At 38.1% G+C, this 20,052-nt stretch overlaps 1 protein-coding gene across 21 annotated transcripts in view; it reads left to right on the top strand.

Annotated features, from left to right (window-relative positions):
• SENP7 (SUMO specific peptidase 7) overlaps window positions 1–20,052 on the top strand; it is a 45,310-nt gene that overhangs the window by 13,955 nt on the left and 11,303 nt on the right. For 14 of the 21 annotated variants that reach the window (XM_064467533.1, XM_064467538.1, XM_064467501.1 and 11 more), the window contains 13 exons: window positions 365–562; window positions 2,130–2,327; window positions 6,681–6,796; window positions 7,531–7,700; window positions 8,639–8,999; window positions 9,546–9,703; window positions 10,695–10,841; window positions 12,339–12,372; window positions 13,007–13,180; window positions 14,715–14,977; window positions 16,042–16,175; window positions 17,377–17,493; window positions 19,010–19,129. In XM_064467533.1, the coding sequence (XP_064323603.1) occupies window positions 365–562; window positions 2,130–2,327; window positions 6,681–6,796; window positions 7,531–7,700; window positions 8,639–8,999; window positions 9,546–9,703; window positions 10,695–10,841; window positions 12,339–12,372; window positions 13,007–13,180; window positions 14,715–14,977; window positions 16,042–16,175; window positions 17,377–17,493; window positions 19,010–19,129 (2,190 nt within the window). The remainder of the gene's footprint in view (window positions 1–364; window positions 563–2,129; window positions 2,328–6,680; window positions 6,797–7,530; window positions 7,701–8,638; window positions 9,000–9,545; window positions 9,704–10,694; window positions 10,842–12,338; window positions 12,373–13,006; window positions 13,181–14,714; window positions 14,978–16,041; window positions 16,176–17,376; window positions 17,494–19,009; window positions 19,130–20,052) is intronic. The other 7 variants (XM_064467555.1, XM_064467592.1, XM_064467570.1 and 4 more) reach the window with 3 other exon arrangements.

Here is a 20,052-nt window from a genome sequence, read left to right as displayed (position 1 = left end):
TGTACACTTCCAGAATAGTTTGTAAGGCCATAGTGACCACTTCAACCTCTTGCAATAAAAAGATGCACCAAAATTTCCATGCTTCTGCACTGGAAGTTTACCTCTTCAGAATCACACACGGATGCGGTAGTGATTGGTGTCAGAAGAAGAAACCTTGAAAGGCTCTCCTGATCAAGAGATGTGTTTGTGATTCCTCCTCTCCAAAGAGAATTGCTTTGTAAATTGTCAGGGAAGTGAAGTTAATTGTACTGAAGATATAAGGTATGATGCAGAGACAGTAAACTCATAGAAAAGCTTTTTTGAATTCATGTGACTTAAGAAGTTCTCAGCACCCTATTATTAATTATTATTGTATGTATGGCAGGCAACCCAAAGTTATCTTGACGAATGTCCTGAGGACGAAAATAGGAAGAAAATACACACAGGCGCAACTTAAAACTGGTGCTGATTTGTCTGACGCTGGCAAGCTGCAGTCAGATCAACCACCCTCATCATCTGCTGCCAACCTAAAGATATGGCAAATTTTAAATCCTACTCTCCAAAGCCTTTTTCTGTCTAAAAGGTATGTTGTCTTCGCCTCATGTTGCTGAACAAAATCTTCTTTGCAGATGTTTTATCATGAGAAGGTGTTCTTCATGGTACTGCAGCTGTCTGTTCATGAACTATAGTCTCATTTTCATGCCATCTGACTTGATTGAATTCCCTTGTACCTGGTTCCTTTTGATAATCATTGAGGGGGATAGTACCAGGCATGATGTAGTGCATTTTCTGATCAGATGGCTTCTAGATGGTCCTGTACTGACAAACCAATTCTAATTCAGCCATTGGACTTTCAAAACGTTTGTGGGTTTGTTATTCTTGTGAAAAGAGTACACTTGCATTTAACCGCCCTTTGTTCTCTGAGGAGGGATCGAGGTGTATTTTCACTGTTAACAGTTTCAGACCCCTCAGGAAAATACGAAACTGGCATAAAGGGTCGGAAGAAAAGCATTATCAAGTCCAGTGTCTTCCTTCCCGGCCAAGCAGTGGTCAACTGCAGAGACTCAGGGAAAAGTATGGCTAGAGTGAATGCTTTTTTTCCACTGAGTTTTTTCTCCAAGCTGCTGCTGCTAAACAGTTTAGGGGCTTCCTTTGGAGGTTACATCATATCAATCCTCATTGCATATCACCTGTGTGCCTCTGCAACATCCTGTCTGTAAGGTGGTCTCCTGATTAAAAACAAATGTACATCTCTCTGCAAGAGTGCTCCCCAGACATCATGCAGTCTGTGCTGGAATGTGCTTCGTGGATAAAGAGACAATAGGACAATTATGCAGCTGATACCTGAAAGACAATGTTGTTCATATCTGACTCAAAGAAGGCCATGACACTACTTCCTAATCAAAAAAAAAACCTGCAATGGAAGTGGTAGAATTTAAATCCCAGTTGAGAAACTAAATGGGCTATACAACGAGCTGGCTGCAGTGGCAATATATGAAATAGATTGTGCTGCTCTTACACATCTGCTCAAGCTGGCAGTTGTATCTTCATATTTCCATTTAGTTTCTTTTTGATGCTTGTCTCTTCTAACACTTGCAGATGTATTTTGAGCCTTGGAATTGCTATTCTGTAGAATTCCACCTGGAAGTTGAGGAGGGAGAACAAAATCTAATGCTACCTTTTTGTCTGTGCTGCTTTTCTATCTGTTGACTAAGTGCTTGGGAAAATTCAGTCTATTTTACTGGAGGCTTCTTGTTCACAGGAAAATCAAGATTGTTTGCTCTACAGTTCTGAGAAAAGCGTACAGATATTGCATGAAAGCTATTTAGAGATAAGCATTTAAGACTTCTTAAATAATACTTGGATGATGCATTAGAGGCGATACAGTGTGAATTGTATCAGGCTAAGGTGAAATTATGTGGCTACTGTTTCTTATCCTGGTCTCGTGTTAAACACAAAAAAGTATCTGCTTGCTTTGGATTTTAAGTTCCTCATTGAGATTTCTTTTTTGTTCTTTTTTTTTTTTTCCCTATGGGACTGAAAGTAATGATGTTTGATTATTAAGCCTCTAAGATACATGAATTTAACAAGAAGTTTCTTTCTCTAGATTTCAGTATAGTACTTATGACTTACTGTTATATATGTGGCAGGCAACCCAAAGTTATTTTGACAAATGTCCTGAGGACGAAAACGGGAAGAAAATACATAGACAGCCATGTAATAATTGATGCAGATTTATCTGATGCTGACAAATTACAAGCAAGACAACTACCCTCGTCATCTGTTGCCAGCCTACAGACATGTCAGATATTAAGTTCTCCTCATGACAGTTCTCTTCTGTCTGAAAGGTATGTTACTCGCTACTGATTTTGCCAGTCTTCCTGAAATGACATAACTTTACAATAGAACAGAATTTCCCTGAAGCAATTTTTGTTATACTCTTGTCTTGAAGCAGATCAGTTTCCTGAATGCAAGCTAACGTGCTGCTCCAACAGGCTGTTTTAACATTGCACTTATTCTGATTCGCTGTACCTGATGATAACAGGCAACTTTTCATTCATAGAAGTAATTTCTATTTACAGTAGATCAGTGTTTTTGCTTGTGAAGATGGCGATGTAATCCAAAAACATTTGTTTTTGTCTCCAGAACCAAAATCTGTTCATGTGTTCTAGTATTATTTCAAGTAACTTCTTTTTTTTCAAAATTTCTCCAAATTGCTCTCTGATAGTTCTTTTCACATTAATCCATCAGTGTTATCAATTGCAACGGAGCGCTGTTGTTTAAGGCCTCTGTGTGTGTCGTCTTATTGCTTAACATCTACTTTTCCTTTTCCTATGTTTAGGTTCACTGAGCATCACAATAATACTTGACATATAAAACTAGCAGAAATCAGATGTTAGAATTATATAAAGTTTGATTTGGTCTAAGATGGCAGTTGAGTTCAGAATAAGCTGTTTCCTCTTGTCTCTTATGGCCGCCTCTGTACTTAACAGCAAAGTATCCACAGGACCAAATAGGAAGAAATTTGAGGGAAGAAAACAAAAAGAAGGAAGAAAAGAGTGATTTGTGAGGGCAGGAATAATCAACAGTTTCCAGGTTAAAGAAATCTTAAAAATTCTTGAGAGAAGTCATGTTCTTCATTCTGATACATGAACATCTTACAGAACCTAAGTTAGTAAGAATTCCTTTCTTTCTTTCTGCTGGGGTCCCCATTGCTGCTTAAATTAATCTGACAAATCTGTCATTTCAGTGAGGGATTTAGAACAGTTTATTAGACTGTCTCAATTTATAACTCTTGCATTTGTTGCTAATAAATAGTTTTCCATAACTTTAGGCTGATTGAAGCGTGGGGAGTTTATTTGGATTGTTTGGGGGGTGGGGGTGGGGTTGTTTTACTACAAAATCTTTAAGATCTATAATTTTTAATAGTCACTTTCTCCATTTGGTATTGTTTTGGATGTTTATAGAATTATAGAATATCTCAGGTTGGAAGGGACCCATGAGGGTCATCATGATGGGAGGTAGTGGGTTCATAGAGAGGAAGACATGAACTCTTGTATGTAGCTTTAAACCTGAGGAAACATTTTGTATATATTTTTTTTATAAGCTCATATCTGAAGAGCGGCTGAGTCTTATGTTAAACACAAGAATGGTTTGAACTAGTCAGGTTTTTAGGTAGTTGGTGTACTCAACTTGCTTTAGATTTGGAGTGGTTCATTGCTTGAAGGATTAATTTTCTGTTTCTAGGATATGCTTTTCTAATGCATTAAGTAAAAGGCTTGTTATTAGGAGGATTTTTCACCCCTCCCCAGTGACCAGCATGTTAGTGCAAGTTGTAATAGATGTCACATGGGAAGTGGAGAGTTTAGGAATTATTTCAACACAGATGTGGTTTGATCCTGGTCACGTCTCTGTAACTAAGGTCTGTGCATAAAATACACTTGGCACTGATTATTTTGGGGTCTCTTCTTTCAGAGGAGGGTAAAAGCTCCCCTCTTACAATGGTTATGCATATATACGCACATGGCCATATAGAGCCTTTCATATCATCAGAGTACCTAGAATGCATGCTCTGTTTTAGTGAAAATCGTGCCACTTCTGTGCTATGGAAATTTCAGATTAAGTCAAAGAATTGTCTGTGATCAGAACAGGGTGGTAATAAGTTGACCTTTCTCTATCAGCTAGAACTTGCTATGAGTTCCCTGTTTCCTTTCTTGCTTTTGGTATGGCAGAATTGGTGGATTTTGCGTTGCTTGTTCACTGCAACCCAGAGTGAAATGTATTTGCTGAATTTAGCACTGACCTATCAGTATAACTAACGAATTTGAGATAGGTCTTAAATGTGAAAAAAACTTTAAAACCTTAAGTGTGTTTTGTACTTGTTTCTCATGGCTATTGAGAACACTTCAGTATATACTGCCATAGCTCTTTAAAATGCACCCCTTAACAGATATGTGCATAAGCTAAACCGAGTTATCAGCGAGTATTGGAAGTGAAAATAAAATGTGCAAGATTTGTGTGTAAAATAAATATGTTTAGGGAAGTCAATGAGCTGAAACATTCCTATTGAAATGTTTCGTGTTGTTGAAATGCCCGAATCGTGATGTTGGAGTAAAGCAAATGCTAACAAACACTTCAAGGTTTTGTATGGTCTTTTAAGGCAGTCAAATCTATATAGCTGTTATGCATACAGACGTTTAAGTTGAGAGAGAGATGTGGGTTCCAGAATCAAGTTTCTGTAGCAAGGTTATTCCTGAAGTAGAGCTGCCTTATCTGTGGAAGATTGTCTTGTTCACTATACAGAACGAATAATAGCACATACCAGACACTTCTTCTGTATATGGTGCAGTTCATGATTTTTCATTAATGGAAAGATAATCAGTAATTTCTTCATGGTGCTTATATACTGTTCATCATTGCAATATCAGAGCACTTGGGAAATCTTTGTCTTTACGGTGTTCCAAAAGAGCAATGATACTCCATTCTACAGATATGGCACTGAAGAATAGGCATCTGTTCAGAAAGTGTCCAACCGTTTTGGGTATCTAGTAAGAGATATCAAGAATGTTCTTTCCTGTGGTTGGTGATGTTCTTTATGGGTCCAGGCTCAGCTGGCAGTGACTTCAGTCATTCTGGTGATTGCTTAGCTCTTTGCAAGTTGGAGACTGCACCGTTCTGAGTTAGGCACATTATAAAACAATGAGCACAAAATCCCTTTGGATTAAGTGAGGTGGCAAAAGGAAGAACGGAAGAGATTTTCTAGAGCAGCATTAAATTGTTTTATCTATGAAATCTTCCTTATTTTCTTTTTATTTTCCAACTCTCACAGAAAATGAAGCAGCATTCATGAAGGTTAGTTTCTTTTACCTTGTAACCTTGATAAATTTTTGGAAGTCTTGCGTACTGAATGTAATTAAACTCATGTGAGAAAATATCACATGGACATATAACTAAATGTTATCCTATGCATACAATAGAAACCAAAATACAGTTATGTAGACTTCAGTCAGGTGTAACTAGCCTCCAGAGAAGTTGAGAGTATGTTTGCCAGATCAGACCTCAAATGTGAGGATATCATACTGTTCAGTCTACCAGTACCTCCAGAATCACAGACTGGTAGGGGTTGGAAGGGACATCTAGAGATCATCTCGTCCAACCCCCCTGCTTGAGCAGGCACACCCAGAGCAGGGGGCATAGGAATGTGTCCAGGTGGGTTTTGAATGTCTCCAGGGAAGGAGACTCCACAGCCTCCCTGGGCAGACTGTGCCACTGCTCTGGCACCCTCACAGGAAAGAAGTTTTTTCTCACATTTGGGTGGCACTTCCTGTGTTTGACCTTGTGCCCGTTGTCCCCTGTGCTGTTGTTGGGCACCACTGAAGAGAGTCCGGTCCCATCCTCCTGACACCCACCCTTTAGATATTTATAGGTATTGATGAGATCTCCCCCACAGTCTTCTCTTTTCCAGGCTGAACAAACCCAGGTCTCTCAGCCTTTCCTCATAAGGGAGATGTTCCAGTAGCCCCCTGATCATCTTGGTAGCTCTCAATATTCTCCTATTTATAAAAACACTAATAAAATAAAAAAAAAAACCCCAAACTGATTACTTTCTTGCATGTCCTTTTTAGAATGAAACTACAAACTCAGCTGAACGCTTGTGGGTTGCCTAGTTTCTTGTACTGTAAACCTTTTCTGTTTCTTCCTCATTCACGTCCTGTCCTCTCCCCTCCTTCAAAGTCCCTTTTGAGCAGGAATTTCTATTTAAAATCTTTGGTCATTGCAGGAACTTCCTCAGTGGATTCTATTAGTAGTTCTAAATATAAATTAGAAATATACTACATTGCCTTATTCCCACTGCATTCATGAGAAAGGCAAGGATACACTCAACTGACTGTTGTTCTCTTTTTTGTTATGTGTTTAAGTTGCAGTCATGCTTTACATCAAAATAATATTTGTGTCTTATGTCAAGCATGTGAGATTTTCATTCTTTGTTCCTTTTAGAAGCATCTGTTTTCATTAATAATGTCAGAGTATCTGTGTGTTTCCATAACGGGAACTTGAATTAGTTTGTGTTTCATTTGCTAAGCTCCACATGCTTATAAGAGAGGCAGAAGTTTGTGGTCCAACCAACTGTTGTGTCTGTTGGGATTTTTATTCAGTGCTCTTTAAAATTAGAGATCAGTCATAGTTAATATTCCTCACAGGTCTGAGCATTGCCTGAGAAAGACAAATGGTGATCTGTGTAAATTGACCAAGGCTTCTAAGGAACCAGAAAAAACCAATGTCTTCAATTTTAGAAGATGGGAGCTGCAGAAGAAAGGTTTGTAGTGAGCAATAATCTGGCATTTAAATATGAATTTTGGAGAGTGTTGGGAAATTTTCTTTTTTTTTAGTCTAGTATTATGAGGAGAGCACAGGAAAAAATAGGCTTTGCATGCAGTGTATGTGTTTCCTCAAAATGCAATTTTTTTTAGAGATAAGGTAAAATATATGAAGTACCTGTTTTTTAAATAGGAATAAAGCTATGGTGTATCAGATCTGTGGAAGAAAAAGGAAACTGAGGGAAGCCTCACAGCACCATTATAATCCTGATTTTATAAAAAGTCTTATACACTCAAGAATGTAATACATTAAAAATGCTCTAAAGGTTTGTGAACCCTGCTAAAATATTTATGCTATATGACAATATTAGTATTTATGGCTGAAAAATTATGAGCTCTGTGCGGAGTGTTCAGGGAGAACATACTATCTTTTTAATACTGGTTAGTCATATTTGCAGATTAGAACAGGAAATGGAGAATATTGCATCCAGCAAAAGATAAGACTGGAGTATGGAGTACTAATTCTTACTTTGCAGGCAGCTAATTGTGCAATAATAATCTTTCCTTAATTATTTTAGGGAATATATTTTGGCAGCCACTCACAACTAAAAAAGGAAAGAACTATCTTGGAAGGTATCTGCTTCCATACATTTTATTTAAGTCGTAGCAGATATAAAGAATCACAGAGGCTTTTAAGGATAACCCATTAAATAACGCTTTTCCCCTGTCACAGAAAACAAGAACTATGATGAACTGGGAAAGAGGAGCAGAAACGTCAACAGCACCACTCCTAGTCAGAAGGAATTGGGCTCTTTTGATTCTGAGAAAAGGAAAAGAAGATCTAGTGGCCATATTTCTGATGATTGTAATGTACACATTCCAGAAAAATCACTTCTATTGTCTGTAAGTTACACTGAATTTTAATGTATATGTTTTTGTATACACATACACAAACACTTTAGCAGCAGCACTAGAAACATCCAAAATAAAAGATTTACACCAATAAAGAGGTTATCTAGGGACACTGTTACACCTGTTGAGGGAAAGTAGTTCAGTGGTGCCTCAAGAAGAATGAGTATATGTACTTCCATCCACAACACCAGAATATGCTGCTTGTAACAGAAAGGTTGTAAGGGATGAATGGCAGTGTTTCCTTCAGACATGAGTACAGAGTAAGACAATTTTTGAAATCCGGCATCCAGCTGCTTAAATGAAGCTTCTTTCACAGATGGTATGGAACTAATTAGGGACTTGTATCCAAGAATTACAAAGTATACCTGGGGTTATTGAAACCTTGCAGATGTCATCTTTCTCCCTCCTCCTCAGTCTATAGTATCCTTCCCTAAAGTTTTATTCTTATCTGTCATTAAGATTTGGAGAAAGAAAGAAAGAAAAAAGACTGAGGGTGAACACAATAAAGGCACCTCTGATATTCTGATTAAAGCCCCACAGAAGTAGGTGGTTGCTGAGTCCTGTTCACCCAGTTGACCAGCTGACATTTGCAAAGTAAGGAACATCACTGGTCTTGAATGAACATCACAAGACATCGGTCTTTCGGTGTCAGACAGTGAGAGAGCTGCTAAAAAATCAGAAACAGTTTCTTGTTCAGTTTGAATGGGCATCATAGTAGACTTTTAAAAGGTTCTCCCTCATACTTTTATGTAATAACCTTTGGAATAAGAGAAGGCGGAACTTACGCTGACTTGAGCTCTAGATGCAGCTGCATTAAACTAAAATTATTCTGTCTAGCACATAGCTAAGTCTCAGTGATCACTGATCTGAACCATCATGGAAATATCAAGAAATAAATATGTATCCTGTCTCCGATTTCTGTTTTCTAGAAAGAGCAAAAATTGAGCTCAACTCGGTCTCCTGGCTGCAGAACATGGTGTGAGGATGGACAAAGTTGCACATCTAACACAATTCTGATGCCAGATTGTATTCCACAGCCATTAGAGAGAGACTCTAAAGGCATTTCCACGTGCAACCACTTAAGGCTTGGTCACAGCTGCACAGAGGAACTTGGCTCAGAGTCTCCTCCCAGAAATTTGTCCGAGAAGCAGTTTTCTGCCACCAGAGAGGATGTGATTTCACCACGAGTTAGTACCATCAGGAAACTCAAGATGGACACATCACAGTACCTGAGCAAGCTGCGGAACAGAATCTGCAGGGGTAATCCGCAACTTGTTTCAGTTGATCCAAGTATGTACTGTGCCTGTGCTGCTGACCATTACTATTGGTATACTTTAGGTACTAGGAGATCTCATGCATGACTGACTAGTTGAAACATACGGAACAAAAAATTGAAGACAGATCACGTTGTCTGTAATGCACTGTGCAGGTTGGAGAACAGCTGGAGTGTAGAGGGTCTTGTGCTTTAGAAGCAGGTTAGGCAGCAGGATTTTCAAATTCCGTTCCTTATTTTGCAGCTGATTTTTGTGGCTATGGAAAATTCAAGCTTATACTTTTTAATGATGCTGAAACTGAGAAAAAATATTATCTCTTCTTTGAAGCAGCTATGTTGTGGCCTGTTTCTTGTAATAATCAAATAATTTTGAGGATCTTGGGTAAAAAGTGTTAAAGGTACAAAGCAGTACTTATTGCGTACACTTTAATGCACGCAGGCCTTGACTGGTCTGGGCAACGAACTTTATTGCATACCACAAGAGAGAATTCTTTGCCACAAGGAATGAAATATTCTCAAGTCTGCATCTTGTAGTATATGTATACTTCTTTTTTCCTTTTTAGTTGTTCTTTCCAGTGATGATGAAGAGGGACCTTCTGAGCCAACATGCACAGTGCTGCTGCAGGATAAAGTCTCTGACAATGAAGAAACAGACCAACAGCCTGAGTTTGGTTTCTCAGCAAAGCAATTGGAAGACAAGATGGAAAGTCACACAGAGCTGGTAGTCCAGTTTTTGGCCTATGTATTTGTTGTGCCATCCCTTTAATTTATTTCTTCAATGTTTGGGTGGGTTTTTTTGCAAGTTAGAACAAAAGTGAAATGCTTAGAGCAGATTTGATTAGTCCCAGGAACAAGCAGTAGCTACAGTAATTTATTTCACAGATAGAATTCTGGACAGTCTTTAGAGAAGATATCTGGCTCTGAAGCTTTGAGTGTTTTTGCAACATAACAGTGTGTTTCGTATTTTGAAAATAAGCATTTGGAAATGTTTAATATTACAAAACAGGATCAAATAGTAATCTGAGCTAGAGGTGAACATGAGGAAGAAACGTTTGAAAAGTTGTTTGGGTCTTTTTTTTCACACAATGTTTTATACTGATTGTAGTTCAAGTCAGTAGTCTCTTCTTGTCATCCAGTCCTCTGTTGTAATTCAGTGCAGGGAGAAGTTCAAGGATCTTTGACAGCAGAGAGGGTAAGATTCCCTTTCCTGTGTGGTTAGAAGTGAAATTTGAATCTAAAACTAGCCATAAGGTTGTGACCCCATTTTGGATTGATTAGCCTTGCGGTGCTTGCTGTGACCTGGATTTGGGTTATCTCTGTAATCCTGAAACAAGTCGGAAGAGCCATTGCTGCCTCTTCTCACAGATGCATCATTTTAATCATAAGCATTGAATTGGATTCTGTACCTTTGATTCAAAAGAGGGGTATTTTTTGTTGCTCTGTTGTTTGGGTTTTCACTTGGCTTTAGATTAGTAAAGAGCATGGGTTATGTCTTGGCAATGGGAACCTTAGACTTGCAGTAAGGTACTGTTATGCTCTTAACGACACTGTCAGTGATGATTGCAATAACATTTACAGCTTTTTAATATGGAATTCTTATATGGAAGTTGGCTTTGGAGTAAATTCTTACAAACATAAAGAGCAAGTTCCTAAGGCTACAGGAGGGAAGTTTCTCATTTAAATCCCTGTAGTAAATATTTTTTTCCCCCCAGTTTTTAACAGAGTCAATTGAAGATAAATGTCCTATCAGCTTATCTTCTGGAAGCACACCTAGAAAAAAGATGAACCTAGCATTGGATGTTGAATTTGATAGTCTATACATTGGGAAATTTAAATGGTTATCAACAGGTCCTGCTAGGGTAAGTTCTTATATTATGGTGATATTTTGAGAATATTTAAAAACTAAAATTCTGGTTAAGCAAAGCTAACGGTATTTAGTGTGGAAGCACAGAGTTGATTATTGTTATTGCACTTAGCCAAAGCAATCTGATGATAGAGTGTGTAGTCCATTGCCTCGTATGTTTTGCTTGCTGTCAGTAGAAAAGCTAACTGGGGTTATATGTAGCCCCAGTTTTCAGAGGTAGAGGTTCTGTATAAATGGTGTACTGGAACAGAAATCGTATTTAGGAAGCTTTTCATGAATTCTAATGGAAAATAATGGTCACGTTAGAGTTACTGTCACTTGAAATAAACACCAATTACTTTTGTCAGAAATAGTACAGATATTAGAATAAAGTAATCAATAGTGATCAGAGTTCAGATATATACTATGCGCTAATCTTTCCTTTTAAACAGAAAATTGCTTGGTTTGTAGTTTTAAAGAGCATAGAAACAACACTAAAAGAATTATTGCACAGGCAACGTGCTACTCACAGGGTGTAGAAATGTAACTGAAGGTGTACTTCAAATGGAGTACCAACTGCAGGAGTTTCAACAGGTCTTTGACCAGGCTCAGTCTGTATATTGCAATTGAGAAGCAAATGTTTGAACACATTTATCTTTTTTTTTTTGCTTACAGTAAGACATTTTGGAATTTTGGATTGTAATGATAACTTTAAATTTTCAAAAAGAACAGCTTTGTGCAGCAGTTCTCATGCCGTAATGAAAATATTTCTTGCAAATTTCCTAAATAAATATGCAAAAATAATTTGAGGGATGACTTGAAATAGTTTTAGAAAAAATGCTTTTAGGTGGAAAGTTAAATTTTTCTTTGGAAAAAAACAACTTTGTGCTTACTGTGGTAACATAAGAGAAACCTCTTCACTCAATGACAGCCTTCTTTCAGTGACAATAAAGCATTCTTTATTTAGCTGACCCTTTTTAACATAGCAGCAGTGTAAGTGGAAACTTTAAAGGCCTTTGAATTAAAGGTTAATGTAACTAGCAAAGTAACACCCCAGTGTTGGACCATTTATATAGTATCCTTAATTCAAATAATACAGCTGAGAGCCTTTATCATGGGGTGCTTACAAGTAAGCTCCTGTTGTCCCAAGTGTTCATAATTTTTTTCTTCTTCTTAAGGAGCCTGTGTAGGCAGCTCCACAACTTTCTGCTGATTGCTCGGTACTGAGCACTTCTGGAAGCCAGTTTGCTGCCATTTAGATTCTGCAGTATGTATTTAGGAGTGTTTTATGTGGAACAGGCAATATTAAGTCTTAAATTAGGCATATTGTACTTGCCAGTGTTAGGTTAACAGTTGCACTTCATGATCTTAAGGGTCTTTTCCTACCTAAATGATTCTATGATAAAATTTTCAGTTTATTTGGCTATAAGCAAAGATAATTAAAAATTTTTACTTTGCTTTGATCAATCTGTAAAAAGCAAACTAATTTGTATTTTTTGGAATCGTATTTCAGTTTACAACCAAGGATATTACAATCCCATTTCAGGGTAAGAGAATTTTTTTCTTTAGTTTTCTCTTAATTAAATCTTTCAACTATAGCATTAAAATAGTATGTACTTTGATTATAAATTATTCATAATCTTATTTGCTTTCAGAAAGACATTAAATAACCTCTAAAATTTACATTTTTCAACAAATAGAAGTATTGGTGTCTATAGTGTAAGCATTTGTAACTTACGAGCTTCCTACACTTTTAAGGTGAACTTGTAGTTTTAATGGCCTTGCCTCCCACATTCCTGCATATATTAAGTGTTTAACTACAGTTAATATGACTGCATTTTTTTGAGGCGAAACGTGAATCTTTTCAGATTAGGGTTATAGACCTGTAAGTTTATTAAAGAAAAAGGCATGAGTTGACTAAAGCTAAGAGGAATATAACCATAGATTTGCATTCAGTCATTTTCTGAAGATGATGTGTTATAACTTTGGTTTACATAGTTTGATTTAACTGATTTAAGTATTAAATTCTCAACACATTTTATGTAATGCCAGGAATAAAATCTACAAGTACTGTTTTAGTAGACTATGATCATACTTAGTCTTAGTATGTAATTACTATAACATGTATGACTTTATAATTGCCTGTGGTGTGAAAGATATTTTTAATTCTGTTTCCTGCAGTAGCTCTTAATAAGAATATTAAGCTGACAGTGGATACTCTGGATCTGAGGAGGTTTGGCTTATGGAGAAGCGGTGGTGGCTGTTCAACAACAACAATCATTTTCCTCTGGTTTTCTGTGGATTATGTAGAAAAGATTGAAACCCAATTAGGAAAGTTAGTTATCAGCGAACCATGTGAGTAACCTCTTTCCTTAAATGCAACGAAAAGGTCTAATGTATCACATGTCAATAAAGTGGTTATTTTGCAGTTGTGCTTCTGGAATACTGAGGAAAGCCTATAGCTTTTTAAAGACCAGTTTTGATTTTCTAAAATGCCTCGCTATACTTGTATTTGGACGAAGAATCTAACATAATGGCATTCAAAACACTGCTACTTAGTAGAAAGACCTTGTAATACAGTTCAGTTGTAATCTGTGAGAGGAGGCCTTCTGAAACTAGGCTTGTATGTAAAGTGCTTCTCCCTTTAAAACAAATGGAAAGTTTTAAGTGTCCTTCCTCTTTAGTGATGTATATGCTACACAAAAGGCTTGTCAGCTAAAGGTTGCTTTGATCTTTGACAAGGCTGCATTGGGCCATTGCATTATTACTGGAGAAAATTTCCACTAAAGACCAAATAGGCGATTTACGCTGTAGGGTCTTATGGACTGGCTCTATTTGTTTTTCTAGTGTGAAGCTCTGTAAAACTGAATATAACTTTGGATCGAATATTCAGACTGGCACAATCACACGAAGTTTTTTACATTAGCAAAATGACATCTAACAAAATGGTGATGTCAGAGTTGCCTATCTGAAATTTAACAGTATGTTTACCCTGTACAATCACTACCTGTATGAAGAAAAATTATAAGTTATGTCCCACTAGCCTCTCATCCTTAAAGACACACAGGCAATCTCACAGCCAGAGCTGTCCATTAGGGACCTGCTCACCCCCTGGCTCCCAGGGCACTTCACCTGTTCACCTAGTTTGGCTTGATCTTCGCTAACAATCACACACTCACTTGTACACATGTGCTCACTCCAGTTGCTGTGCTCAGACCCCCATATAGGCACATCGAATAGAGGGTCCCTTACCCAGGAGAGAGTTACAAAGGAATTTAATAAGAAGACAGGGCAGACTGCGCTGATCAATGAGCATGGCAGGGTCAAACAAGTGTACTGACTAGCAAAGTATTTAGATGCGACTGGTCCTTTTTATGCCCTTAGATCTCCATTCTTCCACACTTGTTCCTCCGTAAATCACTTAAGTGCCTTCCTTTACCTGCCTTTGGTTCTTCCCAGAAACATCCCTTAATAATTCCTGTGCAATCCCAAAATACTATTCCCCTGCATCCCATCCTGTGTGCTGCACGCCTCAGCAGCAACCCCCCCTCACTATGAAAGGTGCTCTGGCATTGACTCGTCTTGAAGGGTTTCAGGTCTGCACCCTGGGGCTGAGGCTGTCCAGCAACAGCCCTGGGAAGGGCCCAGACCGGGTGTCCCTTCCTCCAAGTCCTTAGTTCAGGTTTCTGCCTGCTACTGTGTCTCTGTGCTCTTCTGGGATTGTGGAGGTGGGCCTTTGGTGGGCTGATGGCCCCTGTGATGAACCTGGCGGGGTATTATTTGGGCTCCCCTTCCTGCCGTTGTCTCTCTATGCTCCTTTGTCCGTGTTCAGACAAGTTTTTATCACATAACCTAATAGTTAATACTACCCATTCTTTCCTTTTTCCAGCCAAATGTAGTGAATTTGTATTTCTTGAACTGTCCCAACCATTCGCAGAATGGGAAGAAGACAGACTGACTGAACTGATTACAGATGTGAGCAAGAAGAACAGAGCACCAGATCTCCCTGACTTTTTGTCTTTGAAACAAGCATTACCCTTGTTTAAGGATCTTTCTCCTGAAGAGAGCTCTTTTTTGAGTTCCAATAAGGATCTACTAAAGCAATGTATGCCAAAAAAGAATACCTCAGATGCCTATCAGCCTGCAGTTCAGGTTAGTGAGTAGCTGTTGCTTGATTCATCACCACCTGTTGGCATTCACATGTTCGAGTAAAATTTAGATCAGCCAGTTGCAGAAAAGAAATTCTTTCTTTACCCATAGCTCAAAAAAAAAAAAAAATCAGTCACGTTTGTTATTTCTCTCTCACAATGGGATAAGATTTGTGGTAAACTAGGTTGTGTCCACAGAAAGATAGCATATAGAACTCATGATTAAGTGGCTAATAACTGAAGCTTTAGGCTGGATTGAGGTTGTGTATGCCTAGAACCACAGGGATTTCCTGCCCATGTGGTGTCTCCAGGGCAGCAAATTTGAAGTTAATCAAGTAATAAGTGATGGAGTCATTTTTCAGTTGAACTGGAAGTGAAAGGGTGCAGCAGAGGAGCAGCTGTGTGTCTTGCTCGTTCCGGACACCTCTAGACATTTTTGTAGGGGCTCCACAGCTTGAAATGCCAAATGATTCCTAAGGCTGCTTGGAGGCAGGGCTGTGCAAGTTAATGTGTTAATACACCTCCCTCTGAGGAGTAAATGTCTCAACCCAATCCCACATCATTGTCACTTCAGGAAGTACATGTTTGTTCCCATCAGTAAAAAGCACAGTGACAAACAGATCAATCTAGGAACTTAAAAATCGAGCAAGCCAGTTCAAATCTGTATCATTTTTAGGCAAATTAAGAACTAGATTTTCAAACATTCCAAGCATACATAGCTGCTACTAAGACAGTCTGATACTTGTCTCTGTCCTTTCAGGTCCTGTTTATTCTCCAATCCTAGTTCTGTATCAATCGGCTGAATAATGCTTAAACTGTTTTAGGGAGAGGTTATGAACAGATGAAGACCTGTCATCATTTTAGAAGGGACATAATGTTTTTTATAGTCTGAGCAATGGCACACTTGCCTAAATACTGGTGTTGACACTTATGCTCTCCAGCAAGATTCCTTTCCAGTGATGCAGGGTACTCCTATGGACTTCAGGCTTGGTTTTTCTGTGTTCTGTTTTACATATCAAGCTGTGTAAAACTTTTTACTGTTGTTATTGTTTGAAATTTTTCTGGTAGGAATCAAAACGAAAAGTGGTGAGGCCCAGTTATGCCCTTGCAAATACACAGAATAGTGGTTGCTATTCTATCTCTCTGTCCTCTGCGCTGAATGAAGAATGGGAAGAAGTAAGAGAAACTGGAGCAGTTAAGAAGTAAGTCTGTTTCATATAAATGAGAAGGTGAAAGTAAAACAAATGGAATAAAAGCATCTTCTAGCTGATTTGAAAGTGCTGTGTGAAAGATGGTCTAGAAATCTAAAATATCACCAAGTAGGAATGTAGTCATTCCTGTTTCCATCCTAATAGTTAATGGACAAAATGGATGTGTTACACAATGATAGAAAATCTCCCAGAAATTAGAGAATATCTGAATTGTGACTACCAGCTCATATCAGGGATGCAGCAATGGGAGGGTAGGGACCTCATGGCCTCTGTGAGTGTCCATCTAAGTCCATATCACAGCAAAACTCTTGCTAACTTAAGATGAGCTCTTTTTTAATCTAAACAATGTTTTCTTTCACTGTTCTGTCACACTCAATCTATTTAAATTAGTTTGTCATACAGTTTACTAGTTAGTACAGGAGCTTGGTTACCAAAAGACATTAGAAAATAAGGACACACAAATGTGCAATGCAGCAGGATATTATGAGAGTGCTGACATGCTTCAGTTCTGTCTGCACTAGCCTGTTAGTCGTCATACTTCTTGTACGGCAAGCATTAGCGAAGTAAATAGCTCTTAAGAGCTCTTGCCCTTTGCCATCACTGTTTTTACTGACAGTATGGCAGTTGGTTTTGTTTCCACAACAGCAAAAATGCTCAGTTCATGGTTTTGCTTAAGTAACATAGTCATTAATCTAAAGCTTTTTAAATACATTTAAAATATTACCATTATAAGTAACTTGGGTAGTTTCAAACAGCTTAAAGTACATATGCCGTGTGGTGGCACAGTAAACCCAAGTTTCCTGCTTGGAAATGTGGGAGTCCTTATTGGAGTCTTAATAGAAAATCAGTGTTCATTCATACCATTTGAGAATATGTCCCTAGTATTTCTTCCCATTTTATATAGCCATTTGCCAATTTTATTAAAAATAGAAAACCAAAATGAAGGTTAAAAAAAATCTCCTCTTCAGAAACTTTCTTAATATTTCAGTGTGCAGTGGGGTGCGTGTTTCTTTTATAACACTGAACTATTGGAGAAGGAAATGGTAAAGGACTTTTGAGTTAGTCAACAGTTTTGAGAACTACCACTTTTAACAGGTTTTCTAGAAGATCTTCTGTAGGTGGAACAGCCGTATTAAGAAGAATGTCATGTAAAACAGTTTGTCACTGTTGTAACATGATATGTGTTTTCTAGTTTAATTGTTTATCCACCCCCACCTGCAAAAGGAGGACTGGGAGTCACAAGAGAAGACCTAGAGTGCTTAGAATATGGAGAGTTTCTCAATGATGTCATCATTGATTTCTATCTTAAGTAAGTAATCACAGCCTTAACTGGACCCTTCTTTCTGGGACCTGATCTGGACTTGAATGTTAATGTAAACGTTTGTCACTAAATATGATGCAACAGTTTCAGAAGTAACAGTATGATGAATTTGTAAGTTGGGCTTTATTAAAGCTTTTATGTAGTCTTAGCGGTTTCACTTTTTTTCTTCTTGTCCCTCTAAAGGGCTGTGATGCATCCCAGACAGAATAGCTGAGGGGAAAAAAGCCTTTTGGTGACCTCACAGAATGGAAAGTGCTGAGCAGTTTTAAGCAGGCAGTTGAACAAAGTAGAGGGTCTGTACTAGGTAGTTTGTTTATGAAGTCTGCATGAAGTGGAGCATCCTCTGCTGTTCTGTGCAAGAATTCAGGAATTCTTCTCAGGTACAGCTCCTGCAGAAAGGAACACAGCTAATACTTCGTGAGGAAGTTGTGCTTGGCTTACCTGCTTCATGTCATCCTGCTGAAGTTGCTTGTGAAAGCAAGTTTTCCAGAACCAGTATTGTGGGCCACCATTCCCTAAACCTGAGCTTTATTTTCCCTGTGCTGACTTAAACCTAAGCAGAATTCTTGCCCTTTGGAGGGTTGTCTGTATGAATTCCACTTTGCTTGGCATCTAGCATGGCTGCGGTAACTGTGAGCAAAGGAAGCCAGTTAAAACTTCTTGTCTAGAGAAGTGGGAAAGGGAACGTGTACCAGAGTGTTTCAATGTGGTTTTACAGCACAGCCACCTGTATTTTGTTCTAAACTAGAAATAAATAATGTGGCGTGGTCCTCCCAATAGCTGCAGCTTCATGTTGCCAGAAAAGGAAGGTCTGAAGAAAGGAATTCAATGTAATCATTGCAGAAGCCCCTCTGCTTTTTAAATTTGTTAGACTTCCCACATTCTGTTTTCATTGTGTTGCAAGCTGTGTCATGTATGACTGTGTTGTCCAAGCCATCATGTGAAGCTGGAGGCGCCTTGTGTAGGATGACTGCAATTATGAGAGCTTTGGCCTTCTAGGATGACAGAATAAACACTCAAGCTGATGTTTATAGTAAAATGATCAACCGTAAAATCATACAGAATGAGTACCTGTAGAATATTTGTCTTAACTTTCAGATGCGTAACCTGAAGAAGTAAAATGGACACTTTATAGTACCGAACTCTTCTGTGCTTTTTGTATACGTGTGAGTGCAACATTCCATAGAGTTAAACTTGGTTAGGTTTTCAAGCCTGTCTTAATTGCAAGGGCTAGAAACCTAACTCTAAAAATAAATCCAGAAGCCTAAACACTGGAACACAAATCTGAGATTAAAAAAACTGCATTCTTAGTAGTTGCTTGGCTTTCATATACTCTGATGTCCACCCATGTGCATATTGAAAATAGAATAGAGAGAAAAGTTTGGCATGATTAGGGGCTGTGAAGGCAACTGAGCATAAGTCATTAAAATAATTGTCCTTTTTTATTGGTAATGGTACTTTCTAGAAAAGGAATTTAATAATTTCCTTCTTTTTCCTTTGGTAGATACCTCTTGTTGGAGAAGGCGCCAAAACATCTCGCTGATCGTACACACATTTTTAGTAGTTTCTTCTATAAGTGCCTGACCAGGACAGAAAAAAACTCTGAGGGGGATCTCAATGTTTCGTAAGTTCATTTCAGATGCCATCATGACCAGAAGTAAGCTATCTATTGATGCCACTGGAAGTTCTGTGGATCATCTCCTAATACAGCACATAAAATAGTAATCTGTGTTCCCCAAAGGATTAGTCGTTAAAAGTTGTAACTCACAATCTAAGTATAGTGGTGTTTTTCATTTGAAATCTACGTGTGATTCATACTGAATATGAATGCAAATTTTATCACTTTTCTCCAACTTTATCTGAAGCTTTACTTCAGACAATTATTTATGTATTTTGATCTTTTAATGATAAACTCAGAGTTTTGCAAGATATGCATCATTTTAAGAAATTTCTTTTTACATATTGGTAATAAATTATTGTCCAAATTTTTAGTAAGAAATTTTTTTACACACCAGGTTTACACATTTGTTCTTAAGTGCATGAGCGCACTGGAATTGGAGAGTTTCACAAAAAGGTATCATTAAGAGCTCAAGAGCGCTGTATCACTTTGTGTGTCCTGCTAAGTATATAAAGGGTAGGACCATCCCTAGCACACTTTCTGTTCCATCTCCACGCTGATGTCTGAGAGTGGAGCTTGCCCTGCCACATCACTTAAGTGATGATCTACCAGCAACTTTCATTCAGTTTTCATCATTCAGCTTATCGAAGTTGTTTGGGTTTTTTTTATTTCTCTCAAGTGATTTTTCTTCGGTTATCCATGAAGTCCCCAGGTTTTTCATTGTACTGGCAAATGAGGCCACTGGCACAAAGAGCTATGCCATCTTGTTTGTTACAGTCACTAGCGGGTGAAAGCTATGGTGAAGGGGGAAAAAAATGCAACTTCTGTAATATTTTCAAAGATGTCTCAAATTGCAGGAGCTGTGCTTGAGAGAATGTCTTCTATTATTCTTCTGTCTTCTGACCCTGAATGTTCTGAGGTGGAGACTA

The sequence above is a fragment of the Phalacrocorax carbo genome, chromosome 1 (assembly GCF_963921805.1).
Source record: "Phalacrocorax carbo chromosome 1, bPhaCar2.1, whole genome shotgun sequence".
Lineage (NCBI taxonomy): Eukaryota > Metazoa > Chordata > Aves > Suliformes > Phalacrocoracidae > Phalacrocorax > Phalacrocorax carbo.
Note: the sequence above shows the minus strand (reverse complement) of the source record. Positions and strands in the feature narration are given on the sequence as shown.